Source organism: Falco rusticolus, chromosome 2 (assembly GCF_015220075.1).
Source record: "Falco rusticolus isolate bFalRus1 chromosome 2, bFalRus1.pri, whole genome shotgun sequence".
Lineage (NCBI taxonomy): Eukaryota > Metazoa > Chordata > Aves > Falconiformes > Falconidae > Falco > Falco rusticolus.
In genome coordinates, this window is record NC_051188.1 from 114,197,129 (window position 1) to 114,214,756 (window position 17,628).

Sequence of the window (17,628 nt, forward strand, 5' to 3'; positions counted from 1 at the left end):
TTCTGCGCTGGCTGAAGTCAGTCATTGCCGCCACGGGGTTAGCTGTATGTATTCTAGGTCATTCACTGTCCTGAAATACGGATTGTGACCTTGGCCTTAACTGTTCGGTGGACAGATGACAGATAGGATGTCTGGGCTGCATGAGTGGGAAGCGTACTATGTATCTGGCTCTCCTTTCATACGCAATTTGAGATGGGCAGAAAGCTTTTAGATCTGTCCCAGTTGCCCCAGTCTTGTTTAAAATGCATGAAGCATTTGACTTCCTATAAGAGGATAAGCAGCATGAGAGAGATTTCTCTGATAATAAACTTAAGGTAAGAGAGGGGAAAGGAGGAAGGTTGTAGCCTATATCCTTGGCTATGTTCTCTTGGGCAATTCTAAAGGATTCATTTCTCTCATTGATGTATAACAGCCTTCAAATATTACTGTTGGACACCATTTCTTGTCCATAAAAAGTCCTTTCTAACCTTATATTTCATTTCTCCTCATAAGCTAGTTCCTCCAGTCTTAAATCTTCGGTGTTTTTTATCTGTAATGTCTGCAGTTTATTGTAGCTTCCTTGTCATAAGCTGCCCACAAGTAAAATTAGCTAATGTCATTTGAATGTTTTAAAATTCAGAGATCCTTCCTTTGGCACAAGGCAACTTATCAGAGTAGAGCTTATAGTTTTGTTGAATAAAAGTGAAATGTTATTCTCTTTATCCATGTAAACACATTACCTTAAATACCTTTGGTAGTGCTGGGGCATGTAAATAGTTGAATCGGAGAAAGAGATTTGGAGCTGAAAAGGTGTTTAAAGAAGAAGAAAAGCCATGCAGAAATAATATGTTTTGTAACTCTTTCGGCAAGAGTGACTATTAAAACAAGGTGCTGTCTTTGGGGGGAGGCAGAGAGGGAGGGAGGGCTAACTTGCAGTCCTGAGGCAGTATGGATGTAATGGATGTATCTCCCTTCAAATACGGATGATTCAGAACAGAGATACTGTTTATATTATATTAGAGGAGGTACTGTGGTTGGTCCAGGGAATGATAAATTGACGGACTTAACAAAAAAAGTTAGTTCGTATGCAGTATTTTCCATGATAACATCCTCGGCTGAGGATGGGCAGAAACCCAAGTCTGGTAGCCCACTCTTTGTCTTTGAGCAGCTGTATTCTTTTGTGACCTGCAGGTGGCAACCACAGCAAGCCTTGTGACTAGCAATGCAGCTACAACCCTGACTGTCAATCCTGTGCTCCCTCTGACCAGTCCTGCTGTAACTAGTCTGTCTGTCACAGGTAAGAGCTGATTTCTCGTGCCCCCGCATTCACCTCTACCATTTTCCCCTTTTTAAGACTTTTCAAAAGGTCATTCAGGCTTGGTCGCTGGTATCCCAGGACACTCTTGTCATTGTTCCTTGTTACTCCATTAGGAAGCCTCAGTCTCTATGACCATTCAGTTGACTTCTCTGGAGATAAATTCAGAGGTGATGCTGAAATGAAATACGCTATATTCCATTGCTAGCTTCTAGAGCTCCTCAGCCTCCTGGTGGGAAGTGTCATTTCATAGTAGTCTGAGCTTCTCATTTGGACTCTTGCTGCTTCTTGGTCCTACAGAAATGTGTGTTTGTCTCCCTGTCAGTTGGATGTGCAGTTGAGTTCAGGTGGGTAGTGGTTTCTGTTCAGTCGTATCTGTGCTTTGTACTGGTCTAACAAGAATCAACCTTCTAGGCACAACAGAAACCACCTCCAACAACACAGCAACAGTGATTTCAACAGCACCTCCAGCTTCTTCAGCAGTGACATCACCCTCCCTGAGTCCTTCCCCTTCTGCCTCAGCCTCCACTTCAGAGGCGTCCAGTGCCAGTGAGACCAGCACAACACAGACAACCTCCACACCCTTGTCCTCCCCCCTTGGGACCAGCCAGGTGATGGTAACGGCATCAGGGTTGCAAACAGCGGCAGCAGCCGCGTTACAAGGAGCTGCACAGTTGCCTGCAAATGCAAGTCTTGCTGCCATGGCTGCTGCAGCAGGACTAAACCCAGGCTTGATGGCATCCTCGCAGTTTGCAGCTGGGTAAGAATGAATTTTTCACACCCTTTTAGGTGAGATGACAGGAGAGGGAAGGAGAATTCTTGGGATAAATTGCTTTTATGTATCACTATTTTCTGGTAGCTCACTTGGTGGTTCTAGTGTCATTTATCTCAAATTCTGAAGGTTTACTTGTAGATGGTAATTGGCCATTCCTATCAATGTACACAAATACTGTTTTCATTTTACAGATGAAAAAGCTGTGTTGCAGCAATGTTGTCATTTGATAAATCATCCATCCCACTGCAGAGCTTGACTTAAGAGCTGCAACTTACCAGTGAATCATAGAATCTGTTCTACTAATTGTAAAGTGGAGAGCTAGCCTAGACCCACTTCACACCTCTGTATTCATTTCTCCATCATGAGCAAGAAGCTGTAAAAGGTGCATGATGATGTATTGTTGAAGTTTTGGTTTTAAAAAATGTTGCTTTGAGAGATTACTCTTTGTTTCTTCAATTCCTCTTGATTTACATCTTTCTTACCTGAATTTGGGATATGATGATAGCTCTTTAACCAGTGGCAGTTTCCTCAAAATACCTTACAGTAATATTTTACAGCACAATCAATGCAAGTCGTGTATTTACAGTGCCTGTACTTCAGGCACGTTGCTAACTGCATAGCAATGTCTACTCAAGGCATCATGAAGGAAAAACTAAACTAAACTAAAATTAAAATTAGTCTTTAATCTCTGCTCTTTCCTACCCCCCCCCTTTTATTTTTTTTAAATATGATGGTGTACTTCTGAACAGTGACAACCTTTCCTTTACAAGTAACACTGCTTTCTTTTGTCTTTGTTTCTTCTTCCCACGATCTTGCTTCCTACAGAGGTGCCTTACTCAGTCTCAATCCAGGGACATTAGGTGGTGCTCTCAGCCCAGCCCTGATGAGCAACAGTACACTGGCAACTATTCAAGGTCAGTAGTGTTGCTTTTAATGCACGTCTGTCATACAACTTCAGTTTACGTGCTTTGTTTTTCTCTCAGCAAAAAAAGAACACTGATCCTTGGTATGGGATATAAATGATATAGGGAGTAGAGGTTTACAAAATTTAAATGTGCAAATACATTTTATGTATCGCAGAGATAAGAGCCGGTACAAACTTCACAAAGGGGATTAGAATTGTGTATGATCTTGTAGCGATTTACGGAGGCATTTAAGATATTGCATGTGATCTGGAATTTATTTATTATCTTCCCCCATTGGCATGTATCTCCAGCAGGTTAGAGATTTGCTTTTTATAGCTCTCTAGCATAGCTTGAGCAGAGTTGTGCTCTTTTGAGGTCTCTTAGGAGGGCAGTTCTGAGCAAGCAACCCACGCAAACAACTACCTCCTAAAATCCTAATGTAGAACTTCAAATCCATAAATCCTTATTCAGAAGAGTAGAGATCTATTTCGGAAGTGCTGCGCACCCAGAAGTTTCCACTGACTTTAGCAGTTGTTCTCAGTTTGTAGTTTCTCTCCGTAAAAAACCAGGTGATGCAAGTGCCTAAAAGAGCTAGCTAACCTGTGTATTCAAATACCTTCTTAACTAGCTTAGCAAATCTTGTTCCACAGTAGAAAAAACCCATTTGCAAAGTGTCACAGATAAATTTAGGAGATCATAATCTAAGGCAGACTGAACCCTGTAGACAGGTGAGAGTAACAGTGGTTATATGTCAACATTTAAAACGCCACACTCAAGGTTACATGACCTTCTTCGTCTTGTCATAGCTGTCATTTCACGTGCACGCTCACCTCGACCCTTTCCAGTACAGGTTGCCTGAATATACAGGTTTTCTGTGGCAGAAAGCATAGACTTGCGCTGAAGAGATCTGAAAAAAAGGCGCGATGGAATTATTTTAGGAGCAGACAGACGACAGAGGCATTTTAGTATCTGCAAGGTCTTGTCTGCTCTTCATAAAGACTTGTGTTTCTTAAAGAACAACCTCCAGTGAGTTGGGTGGCGTTAGTGGTGCAGAGAGCACGCCTGTCAGAGAAAGGAAAACGCAGAGACCGGCTGCTTTTAGGCACTTTTTGCATTGTTGCTTACTGCTGATGTTATCTCCTCCCTTGCTCGCCTTTCCCTTTTTAGCTCTTGCATCTGGTGGCGCTCTGTCCAATAACATCACTGGTGCAACTGGAAACTTGGTGTTTTGCCAATGCTGGAGGTACTCCTAACATCGTAACTGCCCCTCTGTTCCTGAACCCTCAGAACCTTTCTCTGCTCACCAGCAACCCGGTTAGCCTGGTCTCTGCAGCTGCAGCCTCCGCAGGGGCCTCTGGACCAGTCGCCAGCCTTCACGCCACCTCCACCTCAGCCGAGCCCATCCAGAACTCTCTCCTCACGGTGGCCTCTGCAAGCGGGGCCACGTCCACCACCACTACTGCCTCCAAGGCACAGTAAGCCGGGCTGAGCTGTGCTGCCAGCAGCCTGTTTCACTGTGCGGTGGGACTGGCTGCCAGCGGGTTATAAACTGAAAATGATGGCATCCTCTCACCGTGTTGCTGGGGACAAGGGAGAGAAGGAAAAAGATAAAAAACAAAAGCAAAACAGGAAGGATTTAAAGCTGGGACAGACATTTGCCTAATTTTATAATAAACACTGTCTTTTCAGGATCGCTTCATGGATCGGAGAACTTTCTAACCAAAAATGTAAAAAAAAAACAAAAAACAAACAAAAAAAAAAACACAAAAAAAACCACAAAAAAAAACCACAAAAAAAGTGAAAGGACTACTTATCATTTCCAGCAGTCACAATGACAAGTTAAGGTGGGTTATCAACTCCTCAAACATAGGAAGGGGATTTCTTGTTTCTTTCTGGTCTAAATATCTTTCTTTTTTAATTATCATTTTATAGGTCTGTTGTACAGGCCATTATGTCATACAAGGTGTTTATAATCGTATCAATCGTGTTGGGGGTTCCTTTCTTAACTGGTACAATTTAGGCAGGCCTGTATTACTGGTGTATCTCTATTATTATGATGATGATGATTATTATTATTATTTTTATATATATAGTTTGGACGCGTTTGTCTTTTGCTCCTGGATTATTTTCAGCGAGCTCCCACACCATGGGGGGAGGGCGGGAGGGTGGAGAAGGAAGAATGGAGCACAAATAGACTTTCTGTCCTTATCTTCTGGGAACGTTCTGAATGGTTTCCTCATCCTTGAATTTGTCTGACGGTTACTTGTAAGGGTCAGAAGAATTTATGTTCATCATTTGTGCAGGAAGCTCAGCGTAGCAGGTAGAGATCATTGTGTGCAAACTTCCAGGCTGGTCTGTGCTTTTTAAGCAGAGGTAGGAATTAGTTCGGAACTGCAGTTCTCCTTCTCTCAATTATTTAGACAAAATGGCCAAATTCTGCTCTTAGCTTTCTGTGCATGGTTCCTTTTTACTTCAGAGAGTGGGATTCGACCTCCCGAGTCTAGCTTGTGTGACATACCGCTGGCTCTTCTGTTCTGTTGATTTGATTTTGCTGTTAAGAGCATACACCAATGTTTCAAAAATGTCAAGTTACCCAAGCTAATTGGCAGTATGTAAAGCGGCATTTACCGCCCTAGATTTTCGCCAGGTGAATTGGTACGGAATTTCGGAAGGTCAGATTCTCCCTGTTCGTAGCAATATTCCCTTGCCTTTATTAATTTTGATGCTTCCAGCGCTGTATGTAGAAAAACATTCTAGTAAAAGAGTGCTTCTGGCTACAAAACAGAGAAGCCAGTGCTACGAGAGCAGAAGTTACCACCGTTTATGCCAACACAATAGAGCTGGCTCTGGGGCTTTGCACATGCCTGGGTGATCTCATGTAGTTTCTGAGCTGTGATGCTGCTAACTACGGAAAAACGGCAATAAGCATCTCTGACCAGAGCGTCAGGGCTTGCCTGCCACTGTAACTGTCTTTTCAAGGTTGATTCTGATCCATGTAGCAAAGGATATTTACGTGGATGAGGAAGAGTAACGAACTGTACAGAAGTTAGATCTGTATATTCTGAAATATACAATCTAGTATCTGAACAAAAAAAAAAAAAAAAAAAAAAAAAAGATTTTTAAGAAGACTGGATCACTGCAATGCAGTTCACTCTGAACTTTCGATTCCTGATGGATTTAGAGGTTTCTGCCATGTGTATAAAACTAAATTACTTTTAGCTAGCGAGGGTATTAGAAGAGTCCCTTTCCCCCGGCCCCCTTTTCTTTTGTCACCGGAGTGTCCTAAAATAATGAGCTGATGCAGCTATGTTCATTTTGTTGATGATTCAGGGGGACCCTGGAGCTTCTCATCCAAGGTCCAGAAGGCAGCAACTTTAAACTCTGCATGTGCTTTGGTTTGTGACCTGAGCATGTGGGATTTGCATTTGCACTCAAGTGGCAGAACCCCTTATCTCTCCCCCCCAACGCCGTGTTTTTGCTCTGTTCATCTCTTAACTCTCCACCTTCCTGTTTTACTGAGTATTTAAACCGATTATCCCTAAAACTTCAAAACTAGTGAACTGCAAGCAGGGAAACTAACAAATGTCCGTCCACCGTTTCTAATGTGTTTTTGATTTTTTTTATGTTTTATTTTTTTAAAACTAAGCTTGAACCAAAGTCAATTTCTAGCAAGCTGCTGTACTAATGGACTAGTTTGTATAAGTGCAGTTCAGATGCAGAGAGGCGATAGATGCTACTGACAATTTCTTTTTCATTTGTCTTTTGTTTTTATTAATTTTATATAAACGTTGCTGCTTGTTTTTTAATCTTTTTTTTTTTTTTTTCCTTTGGTTGATGATTTGTGTTATCCTTGGGGCAGACTCTTAACTTGATTTTAATTTGTTTTCTTTTATTTGATGTGTAAATAGAATGGCAATGTCAGGGGATTGTTAATCCAACAGGTCCCACCCCCATCCCACCTGTATGGATAAATCCAGGTATTTTTGATGTGTCTCTATGGCTTCAGGCTGTGCAGGAGGCTTTTAGGGCCGTGAATAATACTGCAGGAGTGGAAATGGCTGGCAGTAAAAGCTTCAGAGCAGCGAAAGGTATAACTGGGTGAGCTTCAGGGAGGTAGGGAAAAAGTGGAACAGGAGATGCCAGTACACGCTGTGTAGGTCTGGAGGCCACAGCGTGGACTGCGAAGGAGTCTACCAAAGGAATGCAAGTCCCTGGGACTTGCGTTCAGTGAAGTAAGAGGATGGGGAAAACCTGCAGCTATAATGCTCATTCCTGACTCTGAAAGTTCCTGCTTACTTTCACGCCTGTGCAAAAATACGGTTTATCCGGAAGCTTTTTATGTTAAAGGGGAGGGGGATACTACCGGTCTTTTCTCCGATGTGTCCACTACCCCCTAAGGGTTTTGTGGTGGGGTGGGGGGGCATAGTCCTTGCATATATCTAGGAAACACAAAGAAAGGTGGGCCTTAAATCAGCGGAAAATCCTCTCTTCAGTTCAAAGAGACTGTGCCATTAGCTGTCTGAATGAGTTTTCATGTCCCATTCTTGCTGGTTTGTGGTTGGGAGAGGGTCTTGTTGAGTACATATCTGGAACACTAATGCAGCTTGGATGGTTTATTTATTATAAAAATCTGCTTTTTTTCCTGACTACCTTTGCATTGGTCACATGGCTTTGGTGTGAGCACCTTATACCCCCTTACCCTCCTCCTCTCTACCCCATCACCCTCTCTGGGGCCCAGGTTCCAGGGATTTTCTTAGCAAGTCTTTTTCTGAGAGAAACTGGAAACTCAAGAGTAGCCACATATCCAGAAAGGGCTTGGTTTTCCTGGCAGAAGCTGACAGAATACCCAAACAGCACATATCCCATGGCATCCATCAGCAGTGTGCTCTGATTCACTGTCCTAAAACATCCCAATGACCGACTGTCGCTCCTGGAGCCCTGCTCGTCATCCCTAGCAGTGTTTGGTGTCACCGGTGCTGGCTGCCTCCAGTGGCTAGGTGAAAGACAGAAATCAGATTGGCAATGGGTGTACATCTGCCCAGTTAGAGTGTATATACTAGTTAGAGTACATCTACCTCTTCAGAGCATGAAAGGAATATGAGATGGTGTAGTAGAATTGAGGAGAAGTTTCTTTTTTAAATCATAATCGTGCTGACAGCAGAAATTGATGCATCTGAAAAGAGACAATAACAATTGTATACAGACCTAGTAAATATGATCAGAAGGAATTTCACAGCGTGTTAGAAAAGGATGATAGCATCTCTTTTGCAGAGCTCCATGTCTCTGTATTTAAAGACGTATGGGTTGCTTTTCATCGTTACGACCATGCCAAAGTACATATGCAGGAAAAGAGAAGGTGAAAAACTCTCATTATAGTCAAGGACGGTTAGCTCAAAAAGCAAGAGATACACAGATACGCCCTGAAGGTCAAGAACAATTTAGGAGATGGCTTCAGGATGAGGTGTAGGCTGGTGATGAAATTTTTTCTGATGTTAAGAAAATGTATCCTAGTTTGGCTTTAGCACACTTGATCTCCTCAAGGCACACTCTCCCTAGTCGTAGAATGATTCATGAACAGCTCATAGAAAGTACACACCGACAGGGCTGCTTTACAAGAGTCACATCTGTCTATTTAAATCTCCTTAAGGAGATTCACTTTGTTTCTGAGTTACTGTGCACTGTGTGTTAGTCTCATGGTGCTCTGAGGGGGGGGGTGTGCCTGCGCTCGGAAAATTGCTGAGGAGATACCAGGCTTGTTACATCCAAAGTCTCCAGTTACAGACCTTTTTAGGACATCAGAAGCTTCAAGTTTGAATTTTTGTCAGCCCGTTCGTTTAAAGATAAAGAGATTTTCAGTGGAAACAGTATAGCTCCTGATGTATTTGGAGTTACAGCTTTTGATTTTTACACCTTTTAGGTTAATCAGGAGGATGCCAACACTGAGCGAAGTAGCCATCTGCTGATCTTAACGTAGGAGGACAAATGTTCTGTTGTAGTATGATAGCTTTTCGTTTGAACAAGAGCAATCCACTGCCTCTACCCCTTATTTTAATTTTACATACTTTACAGTGAACATCAAATGTAGACAAAAATTCAGTACTTCTGATCTTTTGGTATATTGCCAAAATCTTCTAGGATAATTCTTATTTTTTTTAAAAAAAGCATAGAAATAACCGGTTTTAACTCAGGGGGCAGTAAGAGAATGGCTGTTACCAAAACACATTAGATAAAATTCGTCGTGTGCATCTATGCCAACGATTCTGTGAGCAACAGAACATGTCTTTATTTTTTTATTTCTCTTGGAACTATAACAGAATGTTTTGGTTCGTGCTGATGTTTAAATGTCACCTCTGGAAGCCTTGCAGTGAGCTTGGCTCACACACATTTCTGCAGTTGAGTTACTGAAGGAGACAGCGGTGTTAATTCCTTAACGCTGTGCATGTTCCTGCAGAGCAACATTCTTTGAAACAGGAATTCCCTCTTTCTGTGTTACAAATGGAGCAGAACACCAGAACCATATCACAGATACTAAACCCAAAACAACATCTAATTTATCTGAAATATCAATTGGTACTTTCTTAGATAAAAATTTACTTTGCACGATCATCCTAGGGAGGCACGTAGCTTCCCATGGTCGTTAAGAGTCCCACGTCCACGGATAGTTGGTTTTAAACCAGAAATTTTAAATGTAGATCTATTTATTGCCACGTTAACTTTTACTAAGAGTCACTATTCCCTATTCCTCTTCTGCCTGAAGCGGTTAAGTGGTGTTTATCCACGGGGCCTGGGTGTGCCTGTAGGATGTACACCTGCCTGTTGCCTAGGGTGGAGTGTTACCAAAGGAGTAAGCTCACCTGCTGCCTGCCCCTCACCGGGTTTACGATTGCCAGTTCTCACGTAGCCAACTCAAATTCCTTTATATTTTTGCAGCCAATACCTCTTACTTCTCCCTCCCTTCCCCAAATACTATAGCAATACAGAATTCAAGACACATCCCTTGCAGAGGTTTTACTCTTTTCAGTCACTAAATCTCACTCCCGGTGCTGCTCGTGAGTCTTTTCCTTCTTTCCGGTGGGGAGACCCCTAAAACACTTTTAAAGGGTTTTGACAGAAGAGGCTTTGTCCTAAAGTTATCGGCTCACTCTTTGCAATTGCTCAAAATGTTCTTGTCTTTGGCTCCGTGATATGAACAGCACCTGGTTCCCTGTAAGTCAGCGCAAGTCGTTTCAGTGCTTTTGGAACGATGACGAGAAGCGATTCCTATACTTGCGTATCTTCACAGACAAGCACGCAGAGTAACGCAGGAAAAAGAACTTGATATTTTTTTTCGACTTACCTATCTTCATTGGATCTGTCTGCCACTTCTCCCAGGACACGCTTAGGGGTTACACGCTCCGAGCTTTCACCCCTGTGGGATGCTGTTAGAAGGGTGTTAGGAAGATTGCACTGGAATTACAAATAGTTTAACTGTGGGAGAAGGGAAGAGACACCTTTCAGTTGAGCAGACGAGTCAGGTCAGCACGTAGAACCTATCAGGTACTTCTCTTCTGACCAAATGCCTCAGACCCAAGCAACTACTGGGCTTTGTCTCGGGGCTGCTTTTAGCTCCATCTGCAACACCCTGCTAAGAACCGTCCATGACTGGAAACGATCTGGGCCCCCTCCCTCCCCCCCCTCTCTCCTCCTCTCTCCCTCCGTGTTCCTTCCCCGTCTTCCCTCAGCGCAAGGTAGCACCATACAGCTCTGAGAACAATACTTGTGGGTAGCAGCTGGCTTCTGGCACCTTCATAAAATACCTCAGCATAGCTTAGCATTGTCGCAGAACTGGTTTTAAACTGAAAAAAAAAAAATAAATCAGAAGATAAAAGCAAACTTTATAAATAGTGGAGATAATTCTAGCTGTAGAGTTTAGTTGAACTGATGTTTATTATGATTGATAAACATGATTATGCTGTATGTATTTGAGATCCTGTTTATAGGTTACAACTTTATAGGGTCGGGTGGGGGTGGGTGGATGTTGGGGGCAGAGAATGGGGTTGACTGTGTTAGAAGGAAAATGTTTGCTCATGAATTTTTTTCCTTGTATCTGTCTTGCCAAAGGAAACATTTTGTCGCTCCTGGGTTTGGGATTGTTGTTTGGTTGGTTTATCTGTGGTCTAATCTGCAGCACAGCACGTGGTGGCATGCAGGTTACTGATCGGGTTGCTGTTCAGGGTCCTTCCGAGTGTGCGCACGCTTCCCTGCCCCTTGGCCTTTCCTTGCCCTTCGCCGGGATCTAAAGACGAGGCAACGCGTGTCCGGGAGGCTCGGGGGAAAGAAGGTGGCTGTACCGGGTTAGGATCAACCTAGGTGGTGTAAATCCGTTTCAGTTAGTTGAGTTGCTCCAGAGCTGAACTGGGTCCGTTGTGTTTAACTTCGGGGAGGGAGAAGAACGGTTGTCGCATCTTAAGTCTATCTGGGAGAGCAAAAAGTGAAACAGGTTCCTTTTATCCCCCTTGTCTTGTTACTGAATGTAGGGCTTGTAGTGCTTGATGATAGGTGGAAAACTTTTTAAACACTTCTTTTTCTAATAGCAATGCTAATCCTGTCTAGACCAAAAACTATGAAAGAAAAAACCAAACTGAGAAGTGAAAGCTAACCTACTCCTAACCCCCGGCTGGGACGCCTGAAAGGGTGGGAATACTGTGCGGCAGCGGTGGGGGGGCTGCGGGGGGTTGCTGGCGAGGGAGTGGGTCGTTCTCCTGGCGTGTCTCGGTGTCGCGGCGGTGGGAGTAGCCGAAGAGCGAGCGGGTGCTGCCCTGGGGGGTGCTGGCTCCCCTCTCCTTCCCCTTCCAGGCTGCTGGGGCGGGGGAGGGGCGGGGGGGAGCGCGTGGGGGTGTGTGCAAGTGCATGTGTGCGCAAGCGTGTGCGCAAGCGTGTGCGCCTGGCTGCGTGTGGCGACCGAGGGAGGTGGGTTTCTAAAGGAGCTCGACTCCACTGGGGCGGGAGAATTCCCAGCGGCCTCGTAGGGAACCAAAGGCACTGATAAGTTGTCAGCTCTGCTGTTCTCAGAGCGGGTAAGAGGAAAAGCTGGGTGGGGGTTTTTTTTGAGCTTTGGGTCAGTGTCCCTTCCTGTAAGGACCTCATCTCCTGTGGGTACCCCCACCTCCTCCGCACGGAGCTGCTTCGGCTCTGTGGAGATGAACGGGGTGCGGGGCTTGCCCAGTGCTGCAGGTCTTAGGCTGGTGTTGGGATACAGTCAGGGAAAACTGTTTCTTTCCTTCGAATGTGGAAGCAGTGTAGTCCAAGGTCAGAGTCTGTTCAACAGCTTTTGCATATGGTCTTTCTCATAAGGGAGGGGCCTCGAAGACTCCTTTCTTTGCTCCCCAAAGTAGCCTTGTACATGTTCATGTATCGTGCTATTGGGCTGAGTTGTTTTATCCGTGAACTTGGTGAGCTCTTGTGAAGAAAGGGAGGGAGGAAGGGGGAGAGGTGGGTTGTCCAGCTACTCTTCCTCCGGACACCAATCGGGTTGCAGAACTTCACTGAAAGCTTTACTAATAGAATTGTTGTTCTGACATTATGTAAAAGTGGTATTAATATTGTGTGACTTTTCAAAGAGCTAGTTAGATTTATAGGTAGGTAATAGGGATATTGAAGAAATGACTTCTCAAAGAAAAGAGCACTTGGAACAAAAGAAGTGGAAAACAAGGTGTGCTTTAAGGAAAACAAATCTGAGGAAGGAAATGAAACAGCTTGTGGGAGGCGAGGGAAGATGATACCCTTTGGTGTTCCTTAGAGCTGCTGAGGCTCGGCCCCAGAATTGGAACATCCCCCCTCTGCCTTATCTCATCTCTCTACCAAACAGGACATTGTCAAGTAGCTCAGACCAAAACGCTGATCTGTCTTAAAAAAACTGTGTCCGTCTGCTGGGGAGTATTCTCCGGTAGAGCTTTAAAGCGTAAGATATTTAATTTATCACGTTAGCTTCCCCTTTCCTCCCAAAATTCTCCTATCTGTTGTAGGCCCCACTTCAGGATCCGTACTGCCTTTGCTGAGTTTTGTAGCAGCAGCTACTCCAGCCCTATTCCCTGAACGTGGTAACGCTGTGCGTGGACGAAGCCGGCATGTTGCGGTGCTATAGAAATCCGAAATTATGCCAAGAACGAAGCCTAAGACATTGGAAATGGGCGTGCCAAGGGGGCGGGTCGTGGAGACACACAGCCCCCTTGAGAAACTAGGAACGAGAGCACCCGTGACAGTGTCCTGAGAACAAGGCAGTTGAGACAAACCCTGTAGTTCTTCCCCCATTCACTCTCCGTCTGTCGGCCTCGGTGACTCACCCGAGCGAGTCCGAGGGGAAAGCGCGATGCGAAAGGCTTGGAGATCAGAAAGGCTTGGAGATCAGCGCGGTTCCCGGGGAGCCGGCCTGGCCCCCGCCGCGGACCGGGAGAGGGGAGGGATGGCTGCCGAGCCGCCCGCGGGCGGTGGGAGAGGTCTGGAGCAGCACCGGTCCCCGCGGGGCACCTGGTGTGCCGGCCGCCCGTGGGAAGGACCCGGGCAGTAGCTCCTTCGTCCCGCCAGTGCCGTCGTGTTGTTCCATTTCCTTCCTCTGTGGTAGTATCTAAGGCTAGGTGTGAGTAGGTGTGGGGTGTTTATCCGCCACAGGTACAGGAGCTGTCGTATACCTCATTTCTAACTCGTAACTGAGTAACTTGCTTTAACTTTCTCCAAACCCTACAGAGTTGCCAAGTCTGCCCTCCCTCCTCTGCTTAACACTGAACTCTGGCCTATAGCACCCCGTGACCTGCCACCTGGGGAGGGACCCCCAACGCCTCTGAATGTCGCTGCTGAAAAGCTACTGCAAAGTGAGGGCAAATTGCAATCGTATCTTATTTCCTTTGGTTACAAGGGGTCCTCTTGATTAGTCTGTGAATATCCACCCCCCTTCCCCTCCACTCTCCGCCGAAAAGGGCCGCCCACCCACGCTGCCTTTCCCCACCCCGGGGCTGCGCTGAGCTCCAGGGCCCGCAGGCGCTCTCAGCCCCAGTGCTGCACACACGCGACTCACTTTTTAACATGACCAAAAAAATAAAAATAATAAAAAAAAAAGGCAAAAAAAGCAAAAAAAAAAAAAGAGAACAAATAAATAAAAAAAGAGCAAAGAAATCTCCAAATATTTAATTTTCTTCTTTATTATTTGACAATCCTGTTATCCCTTCCCCGCTCTCCAACCTGGCCAGAAGCTGCATCCTTAACCCGGTCCATCTTTATTTGAATGTAGTTCCCCTACCCCCATGGGAAAGAGAAGCTTTGTCAGGTCACGGTGGCTGCTATAAGTCGGGAGGGGGCGGTTTCTTTGTTTTGTTTTGTTCTTTTAAAATTTCCAGCCAAAACCAAAGATTTCCTAATGATTGTATAAACTCAAAACAAACAAACAAACCAAAGACAAAGGGCGTCTTCAGCACCAAGCCCATCTGTGAGGCCGGCCTGGCCCAGGCCGGGGTGAGGGTCGCTGCCAGCCCTGGGGGGGGCAGCCCCCCGGGCGAGGGGCACTGCCCCGGGCCTGGCTCCCCACATGCCCCCGGGAAGAAACTCGCTGCTCGGGGGTGAAACCCGGGGCGCAGGCGCTGGGAGGGGGCGGCCGGGGGGGGCTTCGCAGGTGGGTTGAGGAGCTGAAGACTTGGGTGCAGGATTGGCTGCTCTGCTGGGTGCTTTAACCCTCTGGGGGCTGGGTGACGTTGATTAATACACGCTGAGGTGCACTTCTGAGCTTCCCCCCTCCCCCCGTCACTGCTTGGAAGAGGCTGTCCTGTTGTGAGAAATCCCTGAAAGAAGAAGAAGCAGCTTTTCATTTCTCCTCTAGTTCCTTTTTTCTAGATTTCTTTTATTTTTGCAGCACCACTGTGCAACTATGCATTGTATTTCTCAACCTTTTATGCTAGGTAGATGCCTGTGACTTTTTAACTTTTGGGGGGGGGATTGCAAATGGAGGAACTTTTTACATGGATCTTTTTAATCTCAGTTGATTGGGGGGTGTTTGGTTCTAGGGTCATACAAGCTCTATCCCAAAGCAAAATCCAAATGTTAATATTATTAGCCTGATGCAGATACCAAAGATAATTTCTTTCCTGCAGAACCTTAGACTTGTGTATTAAGTACGATTACCCAGCACTTGCATTAGTCTAACCTCAGTAATTCCAAAGCTTAGATGTATATTTTGGTATATTTCTGGGATATTAAAAAATTGTCGTTTAAATTCTTGTTTGTTTCAGTGTAATGCTCTTAAAGTCATAGCATGGAGATAACTGAACTTGTCCTATTCTTAGTAGTTTGAAATAATAGTATTTTTGTATGTTTTGGGTGTGTCTATGTATGTATTAACATAACAGTTTTCACTGCCTAGGTGTTCATAAATAATTAAAAAAAAAAACAACAAACAACTAAGGGTTTTTAAACTGTACATAATATTCCATGTGGAATTTCCACCAGACCGCCAATTTGGATCGCATCTTCACTGACGGCCGCTCCCAACTGGGATTCTTTCTTACTTTTTAAAGAGACAGCATGTTCTTTTTTTTTCCCCATTGACCTGAGGTTCTTTCTCAGCGTGAAGGGGTTTTCACTGTTTTTAAGGGATGGGCCAAAGAGGAAGTAGCTTAATTTTTTTTTTTTTTTAAAAAATAATATTTTAACACATTTGTTTGAAAACTAACCCTTTGTATGAAGAATCGGGAGTCGAAAAACAAGCCCTTTCTTCTGAATCCTCTGCTAGTTTTCGAAGGGTCGAGGGTTTGTGAATGTCTGTACCGCCTGGGCAGTCCCCTTTTGCTTCCTTTCTCAGACAGGTGAATTTTTGGTCTTCACGGTTTCACTGCTCTGTGCAACTGCCTGCTTACACACTGGCTGGGAGTGTTTTGGTTTTTTTGGTTTGGTGTTTGTTTTTGTTTTTTTTTTTTTTTTTTCCTCTTGCCCTTCCTTGTATACTGCATTTATCGGCTTCAGGTCAGCAGAACACTTGAAATGGAGGGCCAGGTGGGAGTACCCGTACCCAAGCGCAACCCAAGCTTTTCTTGAGACTGAAATGTGAGAGTCCCACACATTTCAAAACCTTGCTGATCACACTAGGGGTGAGGAGGAAGGCAAAATGCTGTCTCTTTAAAGATGTCCTTTATTATTATTATTATTATTATAATTATTATTATAATTATTATTATTATTATTATTTTCCCAGTGGTTGCCTACAGATAGCTGTAGGCATTGAGAGATTGTGTAGATTACAGTAAATCAGAATGAAAAGGTAGATTTTGTGTAGATGCATTTGTCTGCTGTAATTTTTTATATATATTAAACTTACTGTAATTGTACAGTTCATTTCTGTTGTAAACATCATTAAACCATTTTCCAAGTGTTTTAACATGTATGCACTTGTTTGTAGTTTTTTTAACTGTGTCAGGGGAAGGCTAATTCCCCTTCCCCGCAACGCTTCTAACTAGGCCAGAAGATTGTTCTTTATGCTCTTTGTCTTGTCAAAACGGGAGGAGCACCCAGGGTTTTTTTGCGCTCCGCTTGAAGCTTTTGTTCTACTTTTGTATTATCAGCTCTTCCCTTAGAAGAAAAAACAGCTTCAGTTGCTTCCCGAAGGCAAAGAGAAGATTCAGCTCACACCTACGGTGAGTGTCCCCGAAAGAAGTGTTGGATGCTCTTTGAAATGAAGATCCATTTATGTATAAAGAGCGTAAAGGTGATTTCCTGCTCCCCCCCCCCCCCCCCCGAGTTTGTTCCCCATTGTTTAGTTGTTGGTATTTTATGACTGCTGAAACTTGTGACTTTTACATCTTGCAAATCGGGTTATTGTGATTTGACAAAAGGAAGCTATTTTCAGTACTCTTTGCTCTCGCATCAGGAACAAGAGGGCTTTGCAGGAGCCAGCTTCACTGCAGTTTTCAGCGCAGCTGTTTGAGGAGTCACCCAGTTCTCTCACATTTTTCTTGTCATTGCAGAAAACCAGTAAGGGATCTAGAAAATTAATTGCAAGAAATATTCATGTGCCACACACGGGATGTTACTTTTTTTTTTTTTTTTGCCCTAATTTAGTGTCTTGTAAATAAATATTCTTCAAAAGCTGCGGACACCTACTGCAGGTGCAGTGTTGCTATTTAAGAAGTTAGGCACAGCCTTGTAATTCACATAACAGCAAGTTTTTCTGCTGCTAACCCCGTCCCTTCAGAAATGAACACGTAGCCTCACCTGGGCATCGCCCGCAGCAGCAGCTCTTGCTCCCACAGCCTTCCATTAGCTCTGCTCCCTCTGGCGGGACTGGCGGGATGGGATAGACTGGCCAGCTCCCGACCCGAGTGAAAATGCCCTTCGCTTTGCTGGGCTGGTTTTGTCCTTGCCGAGTTGCTTACAGGCTTCACTGCAGAGTCTTGCAAGTCACCGGGCAAAGCTGGGGATGCAGCAGGGAGTGAGTGTCCCTTTAGTACTCAGGCGTACGGCATTTCTCCAACATCCCATCCCACCTCCCAGGATGTGTTTGGAAGCTCCCCTGTCGGGCTGCTGTGCTCCTCAGCCTGCCCAGGAGCTGGCTGGGCGTGAGTCGGCCCAGCCAGCCTGACTGCACCAGCCGATGCGCTCGGGCCGTCCCCACAGCTGTTCACTGCGCACACGCACGC

General features: G+C 44.8%; 1 protein-coding gene across 1 annotated transcript in view; it reads left to right on the forward strand.

The window, feature by feature from the left end:
- POU2F1 (POU class 2 homeobox 1) overlaps positions 1–16,370 on the forward strand; it is a 121,891-nt gene extending 105,521 nt beyond the window's left edge. The window contains 5 exon segments of the mRNA XM_037378056.1: positions 1,171–1,276; positions 1,709–2,054; positions 2,895–2,983; positions 4,142–4,200; positions 4,202–16,370. Coding sequence (XP_037233953.1) covers positions 1,171–1,276; positions 1,709–2,054; positions 2,895–2,983; positions 4,142–4,200; positions 4,202–4,453 — 852 coding nt within the window. The 3' untranslated portion in view covers positions 4,454–16,370.
- Positions 16,371–17,628: the final 1,258 nt, after the last annotated feature.